The 16856-nt window shown below is 43.0% G+C and overlaps 1 protein-coding gene across 1 annotated transcript in view; it reads left to right on the top strand.

The window, feature by feature from the left end:
• Nucleotides 1-16856, top strand: part of PCNX2 (pecanex 2) — a 272196-nt gene that overhangs the window by 142174 nt on the left and 113166 nt on the right. The window contains exons 20-21 of the mRNA XM_019941562.3: nt 8995-9136; nt 13204-13381. Of these exons, the coding sequence (XP_019797121.2) occupies nt 8995-9136; nt 13204-13381 (320 nt within the window). The remainder of the gene's footprint in view (nt 1-8994; nt 9137-13203; nt 13382-16856) is intronic.

Consider the following 16856-nt stretch of genomic DNA (forward strand, 5'->3'; position numbering starts at 1 on the left):
GCATTCCTATACAGTAATGATGAAAAATCTGAAGGAGAAATTAAGGAAACACTCCCATTTACCATTGCAACAAAAAGAGTAAAATACTTAGGAGTAAACCTACCTAGGGAGACAAAAGACCTGCATGCAGAAAACTGTAAGACACTGATGAAAGAGATTAAAGATGATACCAACAGATGGAGAGATATACCATGTTCTTGGATTGGAAGAATCAATATTGTGAAAATGACTCTACTACCCAAAGAAATCTACAGATTCAATGCAATCCCTATCAAATTACCAATGGCATTTTTTACGGAACTAGAACAAAAAATCTTAAAATTTGTATGAAGACACAAAGACCTCGAATAGTCAAAGCAGTCTTGAGGGGAAAAAACGGAGCTGGAGAAATCAGACTCCCTGACTTCCGACTATATACTACAAAGCTACAGTAATCAAGACAATATGGTACTGGCACAAAAACAGAAACATAGATCAATGGAACAAGATAGAAAGCCCAGAGGTAAACCCACGCACGTATGGTCAATTAATCTATGACAAAGGAGGCAAGGATATACAGTGGAGAAAAGACAGCCTCTTCAATAAGTGGTGCTGGGAAAACTGGACTGCTACATGTAAAAGAATGAAAGTGGAACACTCCCTAACACCGTACACAAAAATAAACTAAAAATAGATTAGAGACCTAAATGTAAGACAGGACACTATAAAACTCTTAGAGGAAAACATAGGAAGAACACTGTTTGACATAAATCACAGCAAGATCCTTTTTGTTCCACTCCTAGATTAATGGAAATAAAAACAAAAATAAACAAATGGGACCTAATGAAACTTAAAAGCTTTTGCACAGCAAAGGGAACCATAAGCAAGATGAAAAGACAACCCTCAGAATGGTAGAAAATATTTGCAAATGAATCAACGGACAAAGGATTAATGTCCAAAATATATAAATAGCTCATACAGCTCGATATTAAAAAAACAAGAACCCAATCCAAAAATGGGCAGAAGGCCTAAATAGACATTTCTCCAAAGAAGACATACAGATGACCAAGAAGCACATGAAAAGTTCTTCAACATCACTAATTATTAGAGAAATGCAAATCAAAACTACAATGAGTGGCTTCACTGGTGGCGCAGTGGTTGAGAGTCTACCTGCTGATGCAGGGGACACGGGTTTGTGCCCCGGTCCAGGAAGATCCCACATGCCGCGGAGCGGCTGGACCGTGAGCCATGGCCGCTGAGCCTGCGTGTCCAGAGCCTGTGCTCCGCAACAGGAGAGGCCGCAACAGTGAGAGGCCCGTGTACTGCAAAAAAATAAATAAATAAATAAAAAGAAAAAGAAAACTACAATGAGGTATCACCTCTCACCAGGTAGAATGGGCATCATCAGAAAATCTACAAACAACAAATGCTGGAGAGGGTGTGGAGAAAAGGGAATCCTCTTACACTGTTGGTGGGAATGTAAACTGATACAGCCACCATGGAGAACAGTATGGAGGTTTCTTAAAAAACTAAAGGTAGAATTACCATATGATCCAGCTATCCCAGTACTGGGCATATACCCAGAGAAAACCACAATTCCAAAAGACCCATGCACCCCAATGTTCATTGAAGAACTGTTTACAATAGCCAGGTCATGGAACCAACCTAAATGCCCATCGACAGACGAATGGATAAAGAAGATGTGGCACATATATACAATGGAATATTACTCAGCCATAAAAAGGAACAAAATTGGGTCATTTGTTGAGACGTGGATGGATCTAGGGACTGTCATACAGAGTGAAGTAAGTCAGAAAGAGAAAAACATATTGTATATTAACTCATATATGTGGAACCTAGATAAATGGTAGAGATGAACCAGTTTGCAGGGCAGAAATTGAGACACAGATGTAGAGAACAAACGTATGGACACCAAGGGGGTAAAGTGGTGGGGGGTGGTGGTGGTGGGATCAATTGGGAGATTGGGATTGACATGTATATACTGATGTGTATAAAATTGATGACTAATAAGAACCTGCTATATAAAAAAATGAAAAAAAATAAGATACAAGAATATATTGTACAACGCAGGGAATACAGCCAATGTTTTATGTTATAAAAAAAGAAGAATAGTAGGCAAAAGTAAGTAATGGTGTTCAGGGATTTGACAGTGGTTACCTTGTGGGGCAGTGACTGTAAGCAGGCATGGGGGTGCTTTGAGGCTGTTTCTTAAGCCAAGTGCTAGGGACACATCTCTATGTGTGTGTATTTTATGCATGTGTCTTTGTATAAAAGAGTTAAACGAAAAGGTTTTTAAAAATCCAGCATCGATAATTTAGGTAACCAGTTCAGTATAGAATGTAGGTGGAAAACTGATAGAAGATGATTACGTAGAGTTACAAAGCAGCAGAATATGGAAAGCCTATATGCCATATTAAGGTATTGTACTTGGTGTATGGACAGACACAGCAGAGAACAATGAAGGCTATGAGCTATACCATGGCTAGATGTGCATTTGAAACAGATCTTTGGTGGCAACAGGACAGAAAAACAGATGGTCTATAAAGAAACTGGAGCCAAGGAGATCATTCATTTACTCAACCGATATTTATTGCATCGGTGTCAACATGGGGGATATGGCAGTGAACAAGACAAAGTCCTTGCCCTCATGGAGCTTACCTGGTAATTGGGAAAGCAGATGATAAATAACACACAAATAAAGACACCAATAAGATATCAAATTGAGATGTTTTATAAAGAAAAATTTATTACAGTAAAGAAATCGTGAAAGGAGGAGGCTGTTTTAGATATGGTGGTCAGGAGAGGACCCATTAAGGATGTGGCACTTGAGCAAAGACCTGAACAGGATGAGGGAGTGAGTCATAAAAATATCCAGAGAGGAGAGTCCCAGGCAGAAGGGACAGCAAACACAAAGCTTCTGAAAGGGAAAAAACTTGGTGTATTTAATATTCAAGGAACATCCCTGAGGAGGAGAGTGCATAATGGAGAAAGCAGTTGGAAATAAGATCAAAAAGGTAACAAGGTGCCAAATCATAAGGGGCTTCTAAAACATGGTAAGGACATTAGATTTTCTATTACTCAAGAGATAGGAGGAGGCTAAGTATCATAGCAAATACCCCCAAATCGTGGTGGCTTATTAGCAAAGCAAAAGTTTATTTTTTGTTCATGCAAAGTCCAGTGGGATGTGGTCAAAAGATTTTTCCTAGTCACTGTCCTTTGCATAGTGGAGGGTCATGGTCACTTGGGGACCAGGCTTCTTCAATATTAGGAATCCATCACCTTATGCTCTCAAGGTCACCATGGAATCCTAACATTCTTGAGCCAGCAGGTAGAAGGGAGAAGAAGCATGGAGTACCATGCACCCAGTACTTAACCAGTTGACCTGGAAGTGACACAATTCTGCTCGCATTCTCTTGGCAAGAACAAGTCACGTGGTCCTCCTGTACGCAAGGAATAACCAGGAAGTGGAATCCCCAGCTGGGCAGCCACTTCCCGATATCAGCTCCATAAAAAAAGGGGAGTGTGACTCTTTGGAGATCAGCTAAATGAAATTTCTTTGTTGCAGGTTTTATCATAATGAGGATGAAAAGCCATTGGAGACGCACTAATTGGGTAGTAACGAAGTCTTGAAAATCCTCCTGGCTGCCGGCTGGATTATAATCTGTGGCTGTGGGGACATTAAAGAAGCAAGGAGACCAGTTGTAAGGAAGTTTCTTTAGGTTAGACATGATGGTGACTTGGACCAGGGTGATAGCAGCACAGGAGGAAAAATGTGGTTGAATTTGGGATAGATTTTGAAGGTGGAGCCAGTACGATTTGCCTATAGGTTGGATATGTAAGATATGAAAGAGACTAAGGAAAGGATTCTGGCCTGGAAAACTAGGTGACTGGGAGGTGCCCTTTAATGGGATGATGCCCAAATGGCATCTTGCTTCTCAAATGTCATCTTCTTAATTATGCCTCCCAGGCCACCCTGTTTTACACTGTAGCCCACGTGAACACCAGGAGCTCTTCTCTTTACTCTGTTCTTTCACTCATCACCCATCCTTCATAATATACTGTGTAATTTACATATTTATCATTGTTGATTGTTGATTGTTCGTACTGGAGGGTAAGTTCCATCAGGGCAGAGTTTTATAATGTTCTGGGCGCTCATTTTCCCACGTGCCTAAAAAAAGTGTCTGGCAGAGTCGTCTGGCTCATGTGTGGAATGAATGAATGGTGGACACGGGAGGAGTAGGTATAGGTGAGAGCATGGAATGAAGGCCTTTGCTCGAGATGCTTATTAGACATTCAAAATATGTTGGATAGTTGGATATACTGGTTTGGAGTCCAGAAAAAAGGTCGTGCATGGAGATGTATTTTTGTGTGTGTGTGTGGTACGTGGGCCTCTCACAGTTGTGGCCTCTCCCGTTGCGGAGCACAGGCTCCGGACTCTCAGGCTCCGGACGCTCAGGCTCAGTGGCCGTGGCTCACGGGCCCAGTTGCTCCGCAGCACGTGGGATCCTCCCGGACCAGGGCACGAACCCGTGTCCCCTGCATCGGCAGGTGGACTCTCGACCACTGCGCCACCAGGGAAGCCCTGGAGATGTAGTTTTAGTAGTCAAAAGCATATTGACAATAGATTCTTAAGGCCATGGAACTGGATAAGATCATGTAGGGAATTATGAGAAGTCTGGAGTCATTAACTGGGTCAGACACTGCTGGGAGGTTAAGTTGAGGACTGAGACTGACCATTGGATAGCAACGTGAGGTTCTTAGCTAAACAGTCTCATGGAGCGGTTGGGATGAGACTCTGATTGGAGTGAACTCAGAAGACAAAGGGAGTTTAAGTTGTGGAGAAAGCGAGTGTAGCCAAAATTCTTTTGAGAAATTATTACCAAGGGGTGCAAAGAAATAGGGTGATGTCTGGAAAACATCCAGCATCTGGAAGGAAAAGGGTCAAGGGGGGTATGTCTTTTTTTAGGACAAAAGATATTACAGTGTGTTTACATTGTGATGAGGATGATCCAATAAAGAGAGAAAAAACAGATTATTCAGGAGAATGGGGGAGAACCACAAAAGACCCTTAAGGAGTAAGAAGTAATGTTATACAGTGCACACAAATGATGGGATTAGGGAAGAGTGAGTTTATTTGGATAAAAGACAATTACAATTTTTTTAAGATAAGAGATTGAGGATCTGAACAGTGAAACTAGAAAGGAGGAGATAGATATGTAAGAAGTAAGCACATTGAATCAACATATTCCAGTCCTGTATGGAGGAAGAACTTCTAGAACAGTGGTTCTCAAACATGAGCACGTATCAGAATCACTTGTAGGATTTATGACACACGGATTACTGGGCCCAGCCCACAGAGTTCTGATACAGCAGGTCCAGGATTGTATCTGAGAATTCGCATTTTTAACGAGTTGCCGGTGCCTCTCTCTCAAAGTACCATGTGGAGTCCAGCAACATCAGTATCCCCCAGGAGTTATTAGAAATGCAGAATGTCCAGCTCCACTCCAGACCCATCGGATCAGATTCTGTCTTTTAACAAGTGATTTATTTGCATGATGAAGTTCGAGAATCACCGTTCTAGGATAGTGTTTTTCAGCCTTGTCCCCAGGTGATTCCAACATGCAGCTATGATTGAGAACAGCTGACTCAGGGTGACCCCAAGGTATATTGCCTGAGTGACTAGGTGAATGTGAAGGGTCATCAAATAAGATAAAAGATTCATAAGGAGGAGCAGGTGTGTGGAGGTTGACAGAGTGCAGCTTTTGACACGCTGTATTTGAAGATTCCTTTGGGACATCAGTTGAGTATTTAGATCTTGAAGCTGGGAGAGGGATGGAAGATCAATCTCACTCAATGACAGATCTGAGCGTCATCAGCATGGAAGTAATAATTCACATTAGGGGTGTTGAGGACCTCAGCTCAAGAAAATGAGAAAACTGGCAAAGAGGTCCAAGGAAGGCACATGAGCCAGGGTAGAAGAGAACCCTGCAGAGGCAGTGGGAAGAGCAGTGTGAAAGGTGTGAGCACAGGCAGGAGTTGGCAGGACGCAGAAGCTGAAGTGAGGGTTGTAGACAGAAGGAAGAATCAGTGATGTTTTCTGTCTCAGAAAGTTCCAGTAAGGCTTCCCTGGTGGCACAGTGGTTGAGAATCCTCCTGCCAGTGCAGGGAACACAGGTTCTAGCCCTGGTCTGAGAAGATCCCATGTGCCACGGAGCAACTAAGCCCATGTGCCACAGCTACTAAAGCCCGCACGCCACAACTACTGAGCCCCTGTGCCACAACTGCTGAGCCCGTGTGCCACAACTACTGAGCCTGTGAGCCACAACTACTGAGCCTGCATGCTGCAGCTACTGAAGCCCACACACCTAGAGCCCGTGCTCTGCAACAAGAGAAGCCACTGCAATGAGAAGCCTGTACACCGCAACAAAGAGTAGACCCTGCTCACTGCAACTAGAGAAAGCCCACGCACAGCAACGAAGACCCAGTGCAGCCAAACATAAATAATAAATAAATAAACAAACAAACAAATAGATTTATTAAAAAAATAAAAAAGAAAGTTCCAGTAATATAGACTGAAAAATATCAGTTATCTATCATTTGGGAAATCACAAGTGGCCTTGCCATGCACAGTTCTGGGCAGGGGTGGCTGCAAAGCTGTGGGGCAGAAGTTTTAGCAGGAAACAGGAGACAAGGAAGTGGGATTGTCAGACATGGACGACCGTTCCAAGAAGCTTGGCTGTGCTGAAAAGGACAGAGTGAGTGCTAGAAGATGTCAGTGGAAAGCAAGTTTTCAACTTGGCCAAGACCGGAATCTTGCCACTGGCCATTAGGAAAGAGCCATTGGTTAGTCAAGGGGGAAACTACTGAATCAAGATGTCGGGAAGAATGGAAGCCAGGGCATCCGTGAGGTCAGCCTCAGTAGGAGCAAGGAGATGGGTATGAATATAGATAAATTTGTAGTTGAGGGGTTGGGAAGTGGGAAAATTTCCGTTTAATAGCTTCAATTTTCTCTAGGAAGTAGGGGTCAAAGTCATTTGCTTGGAAAGAGTTGGGGGGGATCTTGGAGATTTATTTTTTAAATTTTCATGTACTTTCACAAAAGATAAAAACTCCTATCTATATGTAAAATATATCATATACCTAGATTTTAAAAATTATGTATCATAAACTTCGTTCCTTATGAAAGAACCCATTTCCAAACACTGACCAGGAAAGATTACTATTAAGAACACCCAAAGATGAATTCCTACCTGATATCCTTATTTTCAACCTTAATTTTCCTCCAGCACTTCCTCCCTGTTTCACTTATAACTAAAATTAGTTGTTTTTTTTTCTGATAATTTCTCGTTGTATCTCTCTTCTGCTTGTTAAGTTAATCATTGGGGTGTTTGTTCTTGCTGTTTCCCACGTGATGAAGTGTTTCTACTCTCTCTGTTCTCACCATTCCCGTCTCATTCAAATTAATTCTTTTCAAGCAAGATTTCTGAATGCCAGACCTCTCCTTGTAATCTCAGTGACATGAAGATAGGCTTTATGTTTTTGAGTTATAATACATTCCTATATAGAAATGTAAACCACATAAAGGAGGAAGTAAAACGTCAGTTCCCAATTGTGTGTGTGTGGGTGTGTATGTTTGTGTTGCTTTCTGTGACCCTTGACATAAAGTCCCAGTCAAAGTAGGTTGGAAAGCGGTAATTTGTCTCCTAATCCTGGAGAGGAAACCTGGAGGGGATGGCCAATTTTACGTCACTGCCATGTCTCTCTGCACGGTGTGTGTCAACAGTTTCTCTTTCATGAGTTGGTCCTTGTGTCATCCAAACAGCATAAAACCTACCTGGCTCTCTTGGTTTTTCACTATAGATTATTGGGGGTGGAAGTTTTTTAAATGATAAATTGTTGAAGAGTATGATTCCAGAAGTTTGATGGAGTCCCGTTCCCTCCTGGCAGATTTAGGCTTTGAGTCCTGCCATATCTGGTCCATTTGCCCAGGTCTCTGATGGTGAGTTGGGGTCCACCGCAGCCTCTCAGTTACTAGCAGACAGAGATCTGGTGGGGAGTGAGATGGACCCACCTGAGGACCTGAACCTGGTGTGTTCTCCCCACGGAGGTGGGAAGCATAGGAGAGCAGGGATGCAGTGTTTCCCATCCCCTGATACGATGGCCTAGGGAGTCTGTGCTCTGACCGATAGGACCAGCCTCTCCTCCCCAGAGAGAGAAGTGGTAAGAGATGGGTGAGAGGCACAGTGTTACCCCATCATGGGGAGGAGAGCTGGCTTCTCCGCCATGAGTAGTAGGAAGGATGGGCGGGACACACAAAGCCGAGGACCGGAAAGATGAAAGCAGTCATTCGTGACCACACACTAGTGGATGGTAGAGTCTGAATACAAACCCAGATTGGTGTGACTTTAAACCTTAGCCTGTGTGGGAATGGACCTCACTTCCACGATGCCTCCTTCCTTGTGAAGACTCACTGGAATGTAATACATTTCTAGTGATAGGGGGTGTGGGTCAGCCTTCTCTTATGTATGTAGATGGCCAGGAATTGGACTGTGGATTCATAGACTAAAAACAGGCAGAGGAGAGCCTGGAAAGTAGCCCCAGACTCAGAAGCAACCCCAAGCTTAAGAGGGGATGAGCCCGTGAGATTGTTTCCCAGTTCTCCATCCTTCGCTTTCTAGCCTCACTCACTCTGAGATGCCTTGATGTGATGTGACAGCTCATTTCATGGGTCCCAGTAATAATTAATATGGAAAAAAGCAATTGACTTGAAAAATTGGGAAACTGGTCTATACCGTATACTATTATTTAGGAACGATGTAGAAACAAAGCTAAAAGTGCCTGCCTGGGAAGAAAATTGGTCCCTCTTGTCTGGTATCTGGAGTTCTGCAGCTCTTGAATGAAGGGGAGGGGGTGGGTCTTACTTATTACCACATATACTTAAAGAAAAATAATTTGATCAGTGGCCGTTCTAAGTGGTTTTTGTGTATCTTTCAGATGTCGCCCATTTAATGTGGTTTGAAAGACTCTATGTTTGGCTTCAGTGTTTTGAAAAATACATCTTGTACCCAGCAATCATTTTGAATGCCCTTACTACGGATGCATTTTCAATAAGCAATTACCGGAGACTTGGTACCCAGTAAGTGGATAACCGTTTATTCTCATCATGATTTGGATCACCACGTTTTCAAAAGCGAGTGGGTTTCCTCTGAACAGGCTGCAGCAGAAGCCAACTTCTGTCTACCAATGATGGGCCACGTAACAGTAAGCCGTGGTGGTCTCAAACTCGCTGGAGCTAGGTGGTTATTGTAGAGGGACTGGGGGGCAAACGAAGTTAGATCTGCTTGGAGTGATCTTGTGCATAGACATCAGTAGATTTGAAAATCACCCTGCAAACGCTTAGTCAGGAGCGTTAAGAAGATGACCGAAGTGCAGTGTGATGCCAGGGTTCCTGGCATTCCAACCGTCGTGCTTAGAGCTTTATTATGAAGTACCTCTAGCACTTCACGCAGCAAAGACTCGAGCATTTTGTGTCTGAGGGAGGGGGAACTTAATCGCTGTTACTGCTCTCTTTGCATTTCTCAGGAAAAGCCTCATAATTTAAAAAAATGGACCACAGAGAGACTTCATATCCTCAAGATGCCCGTTTTTGTAAAGCATTAACAGCGTATAGCTGAGTTAGTGGTTTCGTGTTTTAAAAGGAACTCTGAAATTACAAACGGAAACCTACTTGATAATTTGTGGATGTGTCGTTCTGACAAAAGGTTGACATTTCTGTTCAAATAAGTTCATAAAGGAGGATGATGTGAAAGAGATTCCTTCCCAGATTTGCATATGAGTCACTTTGCTTAAACGTTACATGCCCAAGTCAACCCTGATTCATAATCCCAAGCATGCCTCCTCTTCCTTTTGGGCTGCGATGAGGACAAATTAATTAATATTTGCCCAAGATGGAGCAAACTCAGGTAGAAGGCACGCGAATTCTCGGCTGGACCTTGAGTGAATTCCTAGCCGCACGAAGCAGACACTAAATGAAACGACCCTACAACCTTCCTGTCTTTATCAGACTCTGCCTTCCTTCCAGTCTAGAACTGTGTCAGTCAGACCAGGGCAGGAAGTCCATGCCCTTTGGTATTTAAAACCCTAGACTTCGGATCCAGGGATGAAAATTAGTCTCACTGGATGAAGAAGGCAGGTGATGAGGTTACAGACCTCTTGTATAGTTTGAGTAGGGCCCCATCCCTGAGCTAACCCTACCTCTAGAACACTGAGTGCTTTTCTAGTAAGCAGGTGTTTCCAGTGTGGTACCATCTTGGCTGACCCCGTGACGACATTCTGAAACAAGGCAGATCCCCAGTTTTCAGAACAAGAACTCACAGTCAGAACCACAGCAGTCACACATGTACCGGTGCTGCCCAGGGATAGCGAGCTAAAGGATTGAAAGTCCTCGTTTCCTAACATTAGGACTAGGGCTTCAAGCTAAGACTGCCAGTTGAGGCCAGGCAGCTCTGGCTGTTGGCAGAGGATGGATGCATGGGTTGGGAATTATGCAGAGTCAGATAAACAGTTCAGAGAGAGTCTACTTTGAAGTAAAATTAATCTCTATCCCCTGTCATTTTTTTCCAGACACTAAAGTCAGAAAGTAGCACCTCACCCGTGTACCTCCAAATAATCTTGATTTGATGATACGAACAGAATTCTTTTGCTTGGAGCCCTAAGTTGATAACTCCTTTATATTCTTGAGGCATCCATCTGACAACTTAAAAAAAATCTCTCAGGATTTCAAGCACCCCACTAGACCAGCTGTTCTCAGACAGGATGACAGGAGGCCATATGTCAGCATCACCTAGAGACCTGTTTCAAACTGTGTAAGCCCAGCCCACACCCTGCCGTCATTGAGAACCATGGGACCAGATAGTGAACTCTTCAATGACAGGCACTGTTTCTTTTTCAGCTTTCAGTACCATCGGTCCAGTAAGTGGTAGAAGGATGGATGGATGGATGGATGGATGATTGAGTGGGGGGCTGGTACATGGTGAGTGGGTGCATCATGATAACTGGTTAGGTATTTATATTTCCCAGCCTGATCTAAAAGGATGCTTTGCACCTGTCCCAGGCCATTGTTCCCGGATTGCTACCTAATCCTTTATAAGACCTTTAGCTAAACCTACAACAATCTATGAATCGTTGAATGTAACCATTACAGTTGCAATGTTACGAGAGCCATAAACATCACTCCTTAAGAGCTCTCTTAATCTTCACCAGTCATCATTAATAAACATAAAACGAATGCTGTCCATTTTAGTCATAGTCACAGAAAACAAACTTTAGAGTTGAGCCTCATCTAGCTTTGGCCTGAATAACCTGGAAAGGCACTGATCTCCTTTGAAAACCAGAATATCCCTGGTCTTGGGACACCTTATCCTTGGGATCCCCCCAAGGGCTTTGGCTATGCCGCAGAGATTCTTGGACCCGGGGCTGTTGTCAGAGGTGAGTGGACCTGCAGTCATGTTTTCGTACTGATTTTTCATCACAGGCGTTAGTTGTCCACTGGAGAAGGAAAGGGTCACGGAGCGGTGCTCAGCCTTGCTGCAGGAACAGAGTTTACTGAAGGTCTTACCACTCTCCCCAGACCCGCATGTAATCGAGGGCTACTTTTTCTCAGAAGCCAAATCTAAGCCCGTCACACAAGGGCTTTGACCAGACCTCCTCAGATGCATCCTGGGACAGGGTGGAATCAATTGCTACACTAGGTCTGAAGGCATATAAAATATCAAATTGAGGCCAATGGAAGTGCTAACATTAGATCTTCCTGATGACAAAAATGACAGTTTTGTATTCCATAGATGCCAAGACTTGGGAAACACGTTTTGAATGCCCCAGTCCTGAGACAGGATATTATTAATGCTGATAAGGGTCTAGAGCTCAGGATCCCGCTAGGGTTAGGGAAATTCAGGCCTGCCCCCTCACCCCCATTTTCTGTACTTAGAAAAAGAAAACCTCTCTTTGTGATGAACAACAGGGTCCTACTGTACAGCACAGGGAACTGTATTCACTATCCTGTGATAAACCATAAAGGAAAAGAATGTGAAAAAGAATACATATATGTATCGCTGAATCACTTTGCTGTACAGCAGAAACTAACACAACATTGTAAATCAACTGTACTTCAGTAAAATTAAAAAGGAAAAAGGAAACCTCTCTTTCAAGTGCAACTGTTCCCTGGAAAGTATTGCCACTTTTGTCTTTCTTTTGAGTTCCCAAATAGGATGTTCTAATTGAGGGGACTCTGGCTAAAATGTGCAAGGCCTTCTTTCAGGAAGACCCCCTCAGGGTGGTAGTGGCTTGCTGCGTCCAGCTCTTCTGAGCACTAATCAGTTGCCTTCCCATCTCAAGGTGGGAAGATCATTGGCCTCACTGTCTGCTGGGACTGCACATGCTTCTGACACGTGTTAGTAACCCGACTCCCTAGACAGGAGCATTCAGGAGTTCAGTCCTCACAGCAAAGTCCTGCTGTTTCTCTGCCGGGCTGCCTCTGTCGTGCTCCTTAACTCAAAAGGCCTATGTCATGGGGGCCTGTGTCATGTTGATGATGTAATTTTCAGTGGAAAAAAAAGGGAGATCGGAAAGCTTACGTTTACAAAGACAGCAAATATGGTGGAAAACATTAGAAGTGAATATGTAAAGTGAAAATGGCATTATTGAGATAGTGGGATCTTTTTCCTCTTTTCAGAATTTAATATTAGCTATTGCTACGTCATTGATTCGGTGAGATTCTTTTGTAATAGAAAGGCTTACACTGAGCAGATGCTAACAGGGACAGCCTGCTCTGTTTTCTCACTTGCCACCAAGCTCCCCGTGGAAGCTGGCAGTGCAGTAGTCCTTCGGATAAGCTCCAAGGGAGCTCTGTGTCCTGCATTGCAAAGTCCTGGGGACGATGGTGACGCTGACTCTAGTGGCAGAGTCTGTGTTGGCGAGTCCCTCGGGATGGAGTTTCACTCCTAGCTCCACTCTGTGTGAACGTACGCTCAAACTCTGAGACGCAGTTTACTCCTCTGTACAACGAGGATAATAAAGGGCCCAGCATCTTGGCTTTTTGTAAAGGGCGTAACGCACAGTAAACGCTCAAGAAACGTGAGCCATTGTCACTCACCTAGTAAGGTACGGGCTGTGAAGTGATCACTTCCTTTCTTTCCTTTTCAACAGCTGGGACATTTTCCTGATGGTCATAGCGGGCATGAAGCTGCTGCGGACCTCCTTCTGTAACCCAGTCCACCAGTTTACTCACTTGGGCTTCACCGTCATCTTCTTCCATTTCGACTACAAAGACATTTCAGAGAGTTTCTTACTGGATTTCTTCATGGTGTCCATTTTATTCAGCAAGGCAAGTAGATTAGCTCTTTTCTTCATTTCAGTATGTAAAAGGTGCATTTCTCATCAAATGCTTTAAGAGTTTGAAACATTTTCTTTTAAAAACAATTAAGGCATGAATTGAATTGCGTATGCGTGTCACACTCCTGCTGCCATTTGAGGAACATTCCCCATGGAATAGAAATATGCCATGTAATTTGCCAAAAATCACTAATTAAGATGAATTAGCCATTTGTGTTGCTTGAAATTTTATGACCTTTGTCTCTGTTAACAATCTCATTACGGAACTTCCTCGATCTCCAAATGCTCTAAATTAAAGATTAGTCACCAGACTAATTTTTTTTTTTTTTTAATTTAGCATTTTGCCTCTCGAGGTAAAGTTTGAGCTGTGGGACCCGAGGGCCAGGTCCCTTTGAGTATTTTCTTTCCCTTGGCTTGTCTCAGGTCAAGATTTCATCAGTTGTAAATCCATCCATGGGCAGTGAGAAACCCTAATCACAGTTCAGGCAAATATGTGGGAATGGCATCTAACGTTTACCATGAGGGAGATAAGGTCCTTGGGATACTGGTCTGAGTGTACGTGTTCTGAGCACCGTGACAAAGCTGGGGTGTGTAAACAGAAATTGGAAAAAGAATTTGGGAAACTCCTTCCTCATGCTCTCCGTTGAATACAGCAGCCATGGGTTTTCTGCCCTCGGATTGACTTAACTGTTCCCCCTTTTGGTTAATAATTTTTAAATTCTAAGGTTTTTTTTTTTTTTTTTTTCCTGAACTTCATTTTCTCACCCCTATCGATCATTTCTGTGAATTCCTCTCTTTATTACCTGTCCTTCACCTGGCTTCCTCTTTACTTGTTTTAAGTGACAAAAATTCAAATATTATAATTGTCATATTACTTCAGCAGCCCTCCCCTGTTTTCCCATCTTATGACCAAGCTCTGGCTTTGGTCTTTTACCCACAAAGATTTGTTTTCTGTTTGCCTGAGTTCTGTTTGGTCTTGATAAGTTTATCCCATTTTTCTGGTGATTCAGATCACAGGCTTCCATAATCTGTTTTCCTTCATTGTGTCTGAATGTCCCTGATCTCACATAATAAATGTAAAATTGTCTCCTATGATCTTGAAAGCATTGATGAAGTTATAAATTATTTTACTACTCACAGTGGTAAAAACTCATTCTCAGATGCAAAATGGACTGGAACAGGTTGAATTCCTAACTCTGGCATTATTTACATGTTGACCTGGTAATACTGATATTCCTTTCTGAAACGTTGTCTCCTGTAAAGTTGAAAATAATGATGCCCGTCTCACTTAGGCGTCAGGAGGATTGATTAACGTAAGTAGGAAAGAAGTTTTTAAGTAGCGTGTGCTTTCCAAATATGAGGCAGGACTTTTAAAGCCATGTTAAGTAGAAAAAGAGAAGTTACACCCCGTTTAGGACGTGACGGAGTGCGGCTGCTTCTCTGCAGTGAACTGTCTGTTTTCAGTAGCTTCCTGTGTAAGTGAAAAGTGCCAGGTAAACAAAAGCAGAGCAGAGAGGGGTGACTGAAAGGAGTCTTCTAAGTGATTCCACATTGCAATAGAACAGGGATTTTCACTTGCTGGAGGGCAGGCAGCCTCCCCGCTGAGCTGCCTGCTGGTCAGCTGGGAGCCAGCTACTGCCGAGACGTCTGGTAGGTACAGGTGTCCAGGTCAAGAGGCTTGCTGGACGCAGAGGAAGGATTTATGCAGAGCTATTGTTCATTCTTCCTGTCCACGAGGGCACTTTGTACCGTCCTGAGCGTAATGAGTAGGGTGGGACCCGATGGGACATAGTCTGAAACTGAATCCGTAAAAACTCAGTGCTACAGACACTTGAGTTTCAGTTGCCATCATCTTTTTAAAGCACCAGTGAAAACACTGAAAATTTCAGGCAGAACCAGTGTGACAGTGTTCCTGTTTCCCCTAATTGAGAGAGCATGAGCACGTGTAATTTGAATAGTCGGCTTTTAGGCTGGGAAAAATAGCTGAGTCTAAAAGAAAAAAAAACAAGTGAGACAAAAACTAAAAAAAATCAGCCTATAGCAAGTCAGTCCTGACACACCCCTGACTCCGTCTATGGCTACTCACGCTTTATCTTGACAGAGCTGGTAGCAGGGCATTTTCTGGAATGAGAAACCGGATCTGATTCCGACAAAAAATACAGTTAAGGAAAGAGACAGCATTTGAGGTCTTCCGGGAAAGAAAAGCCAGTAGAAATTAGTGACAGTAAATGGTGGCAATGAGGGAGGTGACAGTTAATGTTCCTTGTAAAGATCCTGCCTGCTTACCCCAACTGCTGCTTCTTGTTCATTCTCCTCATTTTAAGACATCTTTTAAAAAATTGTCTCTATTAACATATTTCCTAGAGGCTTTCTAGACCTCCAGTATTTTTAACATCTTTACTGGAGTATAATTGCTTTACAGTGGTGTGTTAGTTTCTACTTTATAACGAAGTGAATCAGCTATATGTATACATATATCCCCATATCTCCTCCCTCTTGCATCTCCCTCCCTCCCACCCTCCCATCCCACCCCTCTAGGTGGTCACAAAGCACCGAGCTGATCTCCCTGTGCTATGCGGCTGCTTCCCACTAGCTATTTTACATTTGGTAGTGTATGTATGTCCATGCCACTCTCTCACTTTGTCCCAGCTTACCCTTCTCCCTCCCAGTGTTCTCAAGTCCACTCTCTATGTCTGCATCTTTATTCCTGTTCTGCCCCTAGGTTCTTCAGAACCCCTTTTTTATTAGATTCCATATATATGTGTTAGCATACGGTATTTGTTTTTCTCTTTCTGACTTACTTCACTCTGTATGACAGACTCTAGATCCATCCACCTCACTACAAATAGCTCAATTTCATTTCGTTTTATGGCTGAGTAATACTCCATTGCATATATGTGCCACATCTTCTTTATCCATTCATCTGTCGATGGACACTTAGGTTGCTTCCATGTCCTGGCTATTGTAAATAGAGCTGCAGTGAACATTGTGGTACATGACTCTTTTTGAATTATGGTTTTCTCAGGGTATATACCCAGTAGTGGGATTGCTGGGTCATATGGTAGTTCTATATTTAGTTTTTAAAGGAATCTCCATACTGTTCTCCATAGTGGCTGTATCAATTTACATTCCCACCAACAGTGCAAGAGGGTTCCCTTTTCTCCACACCCTCTCCAGCATTTATTGTTTGTAGATTTTTTGATGATGGCCATTCTGACCGGTGTGAGGTGATACCTCATTGTAGTTTTGATTTGCATTTCTCTAATGATCAGTGATGTTGAGCATCCTTTCATGTGTTTGTTGGCAAAGTATATCTTCTTTGGAGAAATGTCTATTTAGATCTTCTGCCCATTTTTGGATTGGGTTCTTTGTTTTTTTGATATTGAGCTGCATGTGTATTTTGGGGATTAATTCTTTGTCAGTTGCTTCATTTTCAAATATTTTCTCCCATTCTGAGGGTTGTCTTT

Source organism: Tursiops truncatus, chromosome 16 (genome assembly GCF_011762595.2).
Source record: "Tursiops truncatus isolate mTurTru1 chromosome 16, mTurTru1.mat.Y, whole genome shotgun sequence".
NCBI classification, from domain to species: domain Eukaryota; kingdom Metazoa; phylum Chordata; class Mammalia; order Artiodactyla; family Delphinidae; genus Tursiops; species Tursiops truncatus.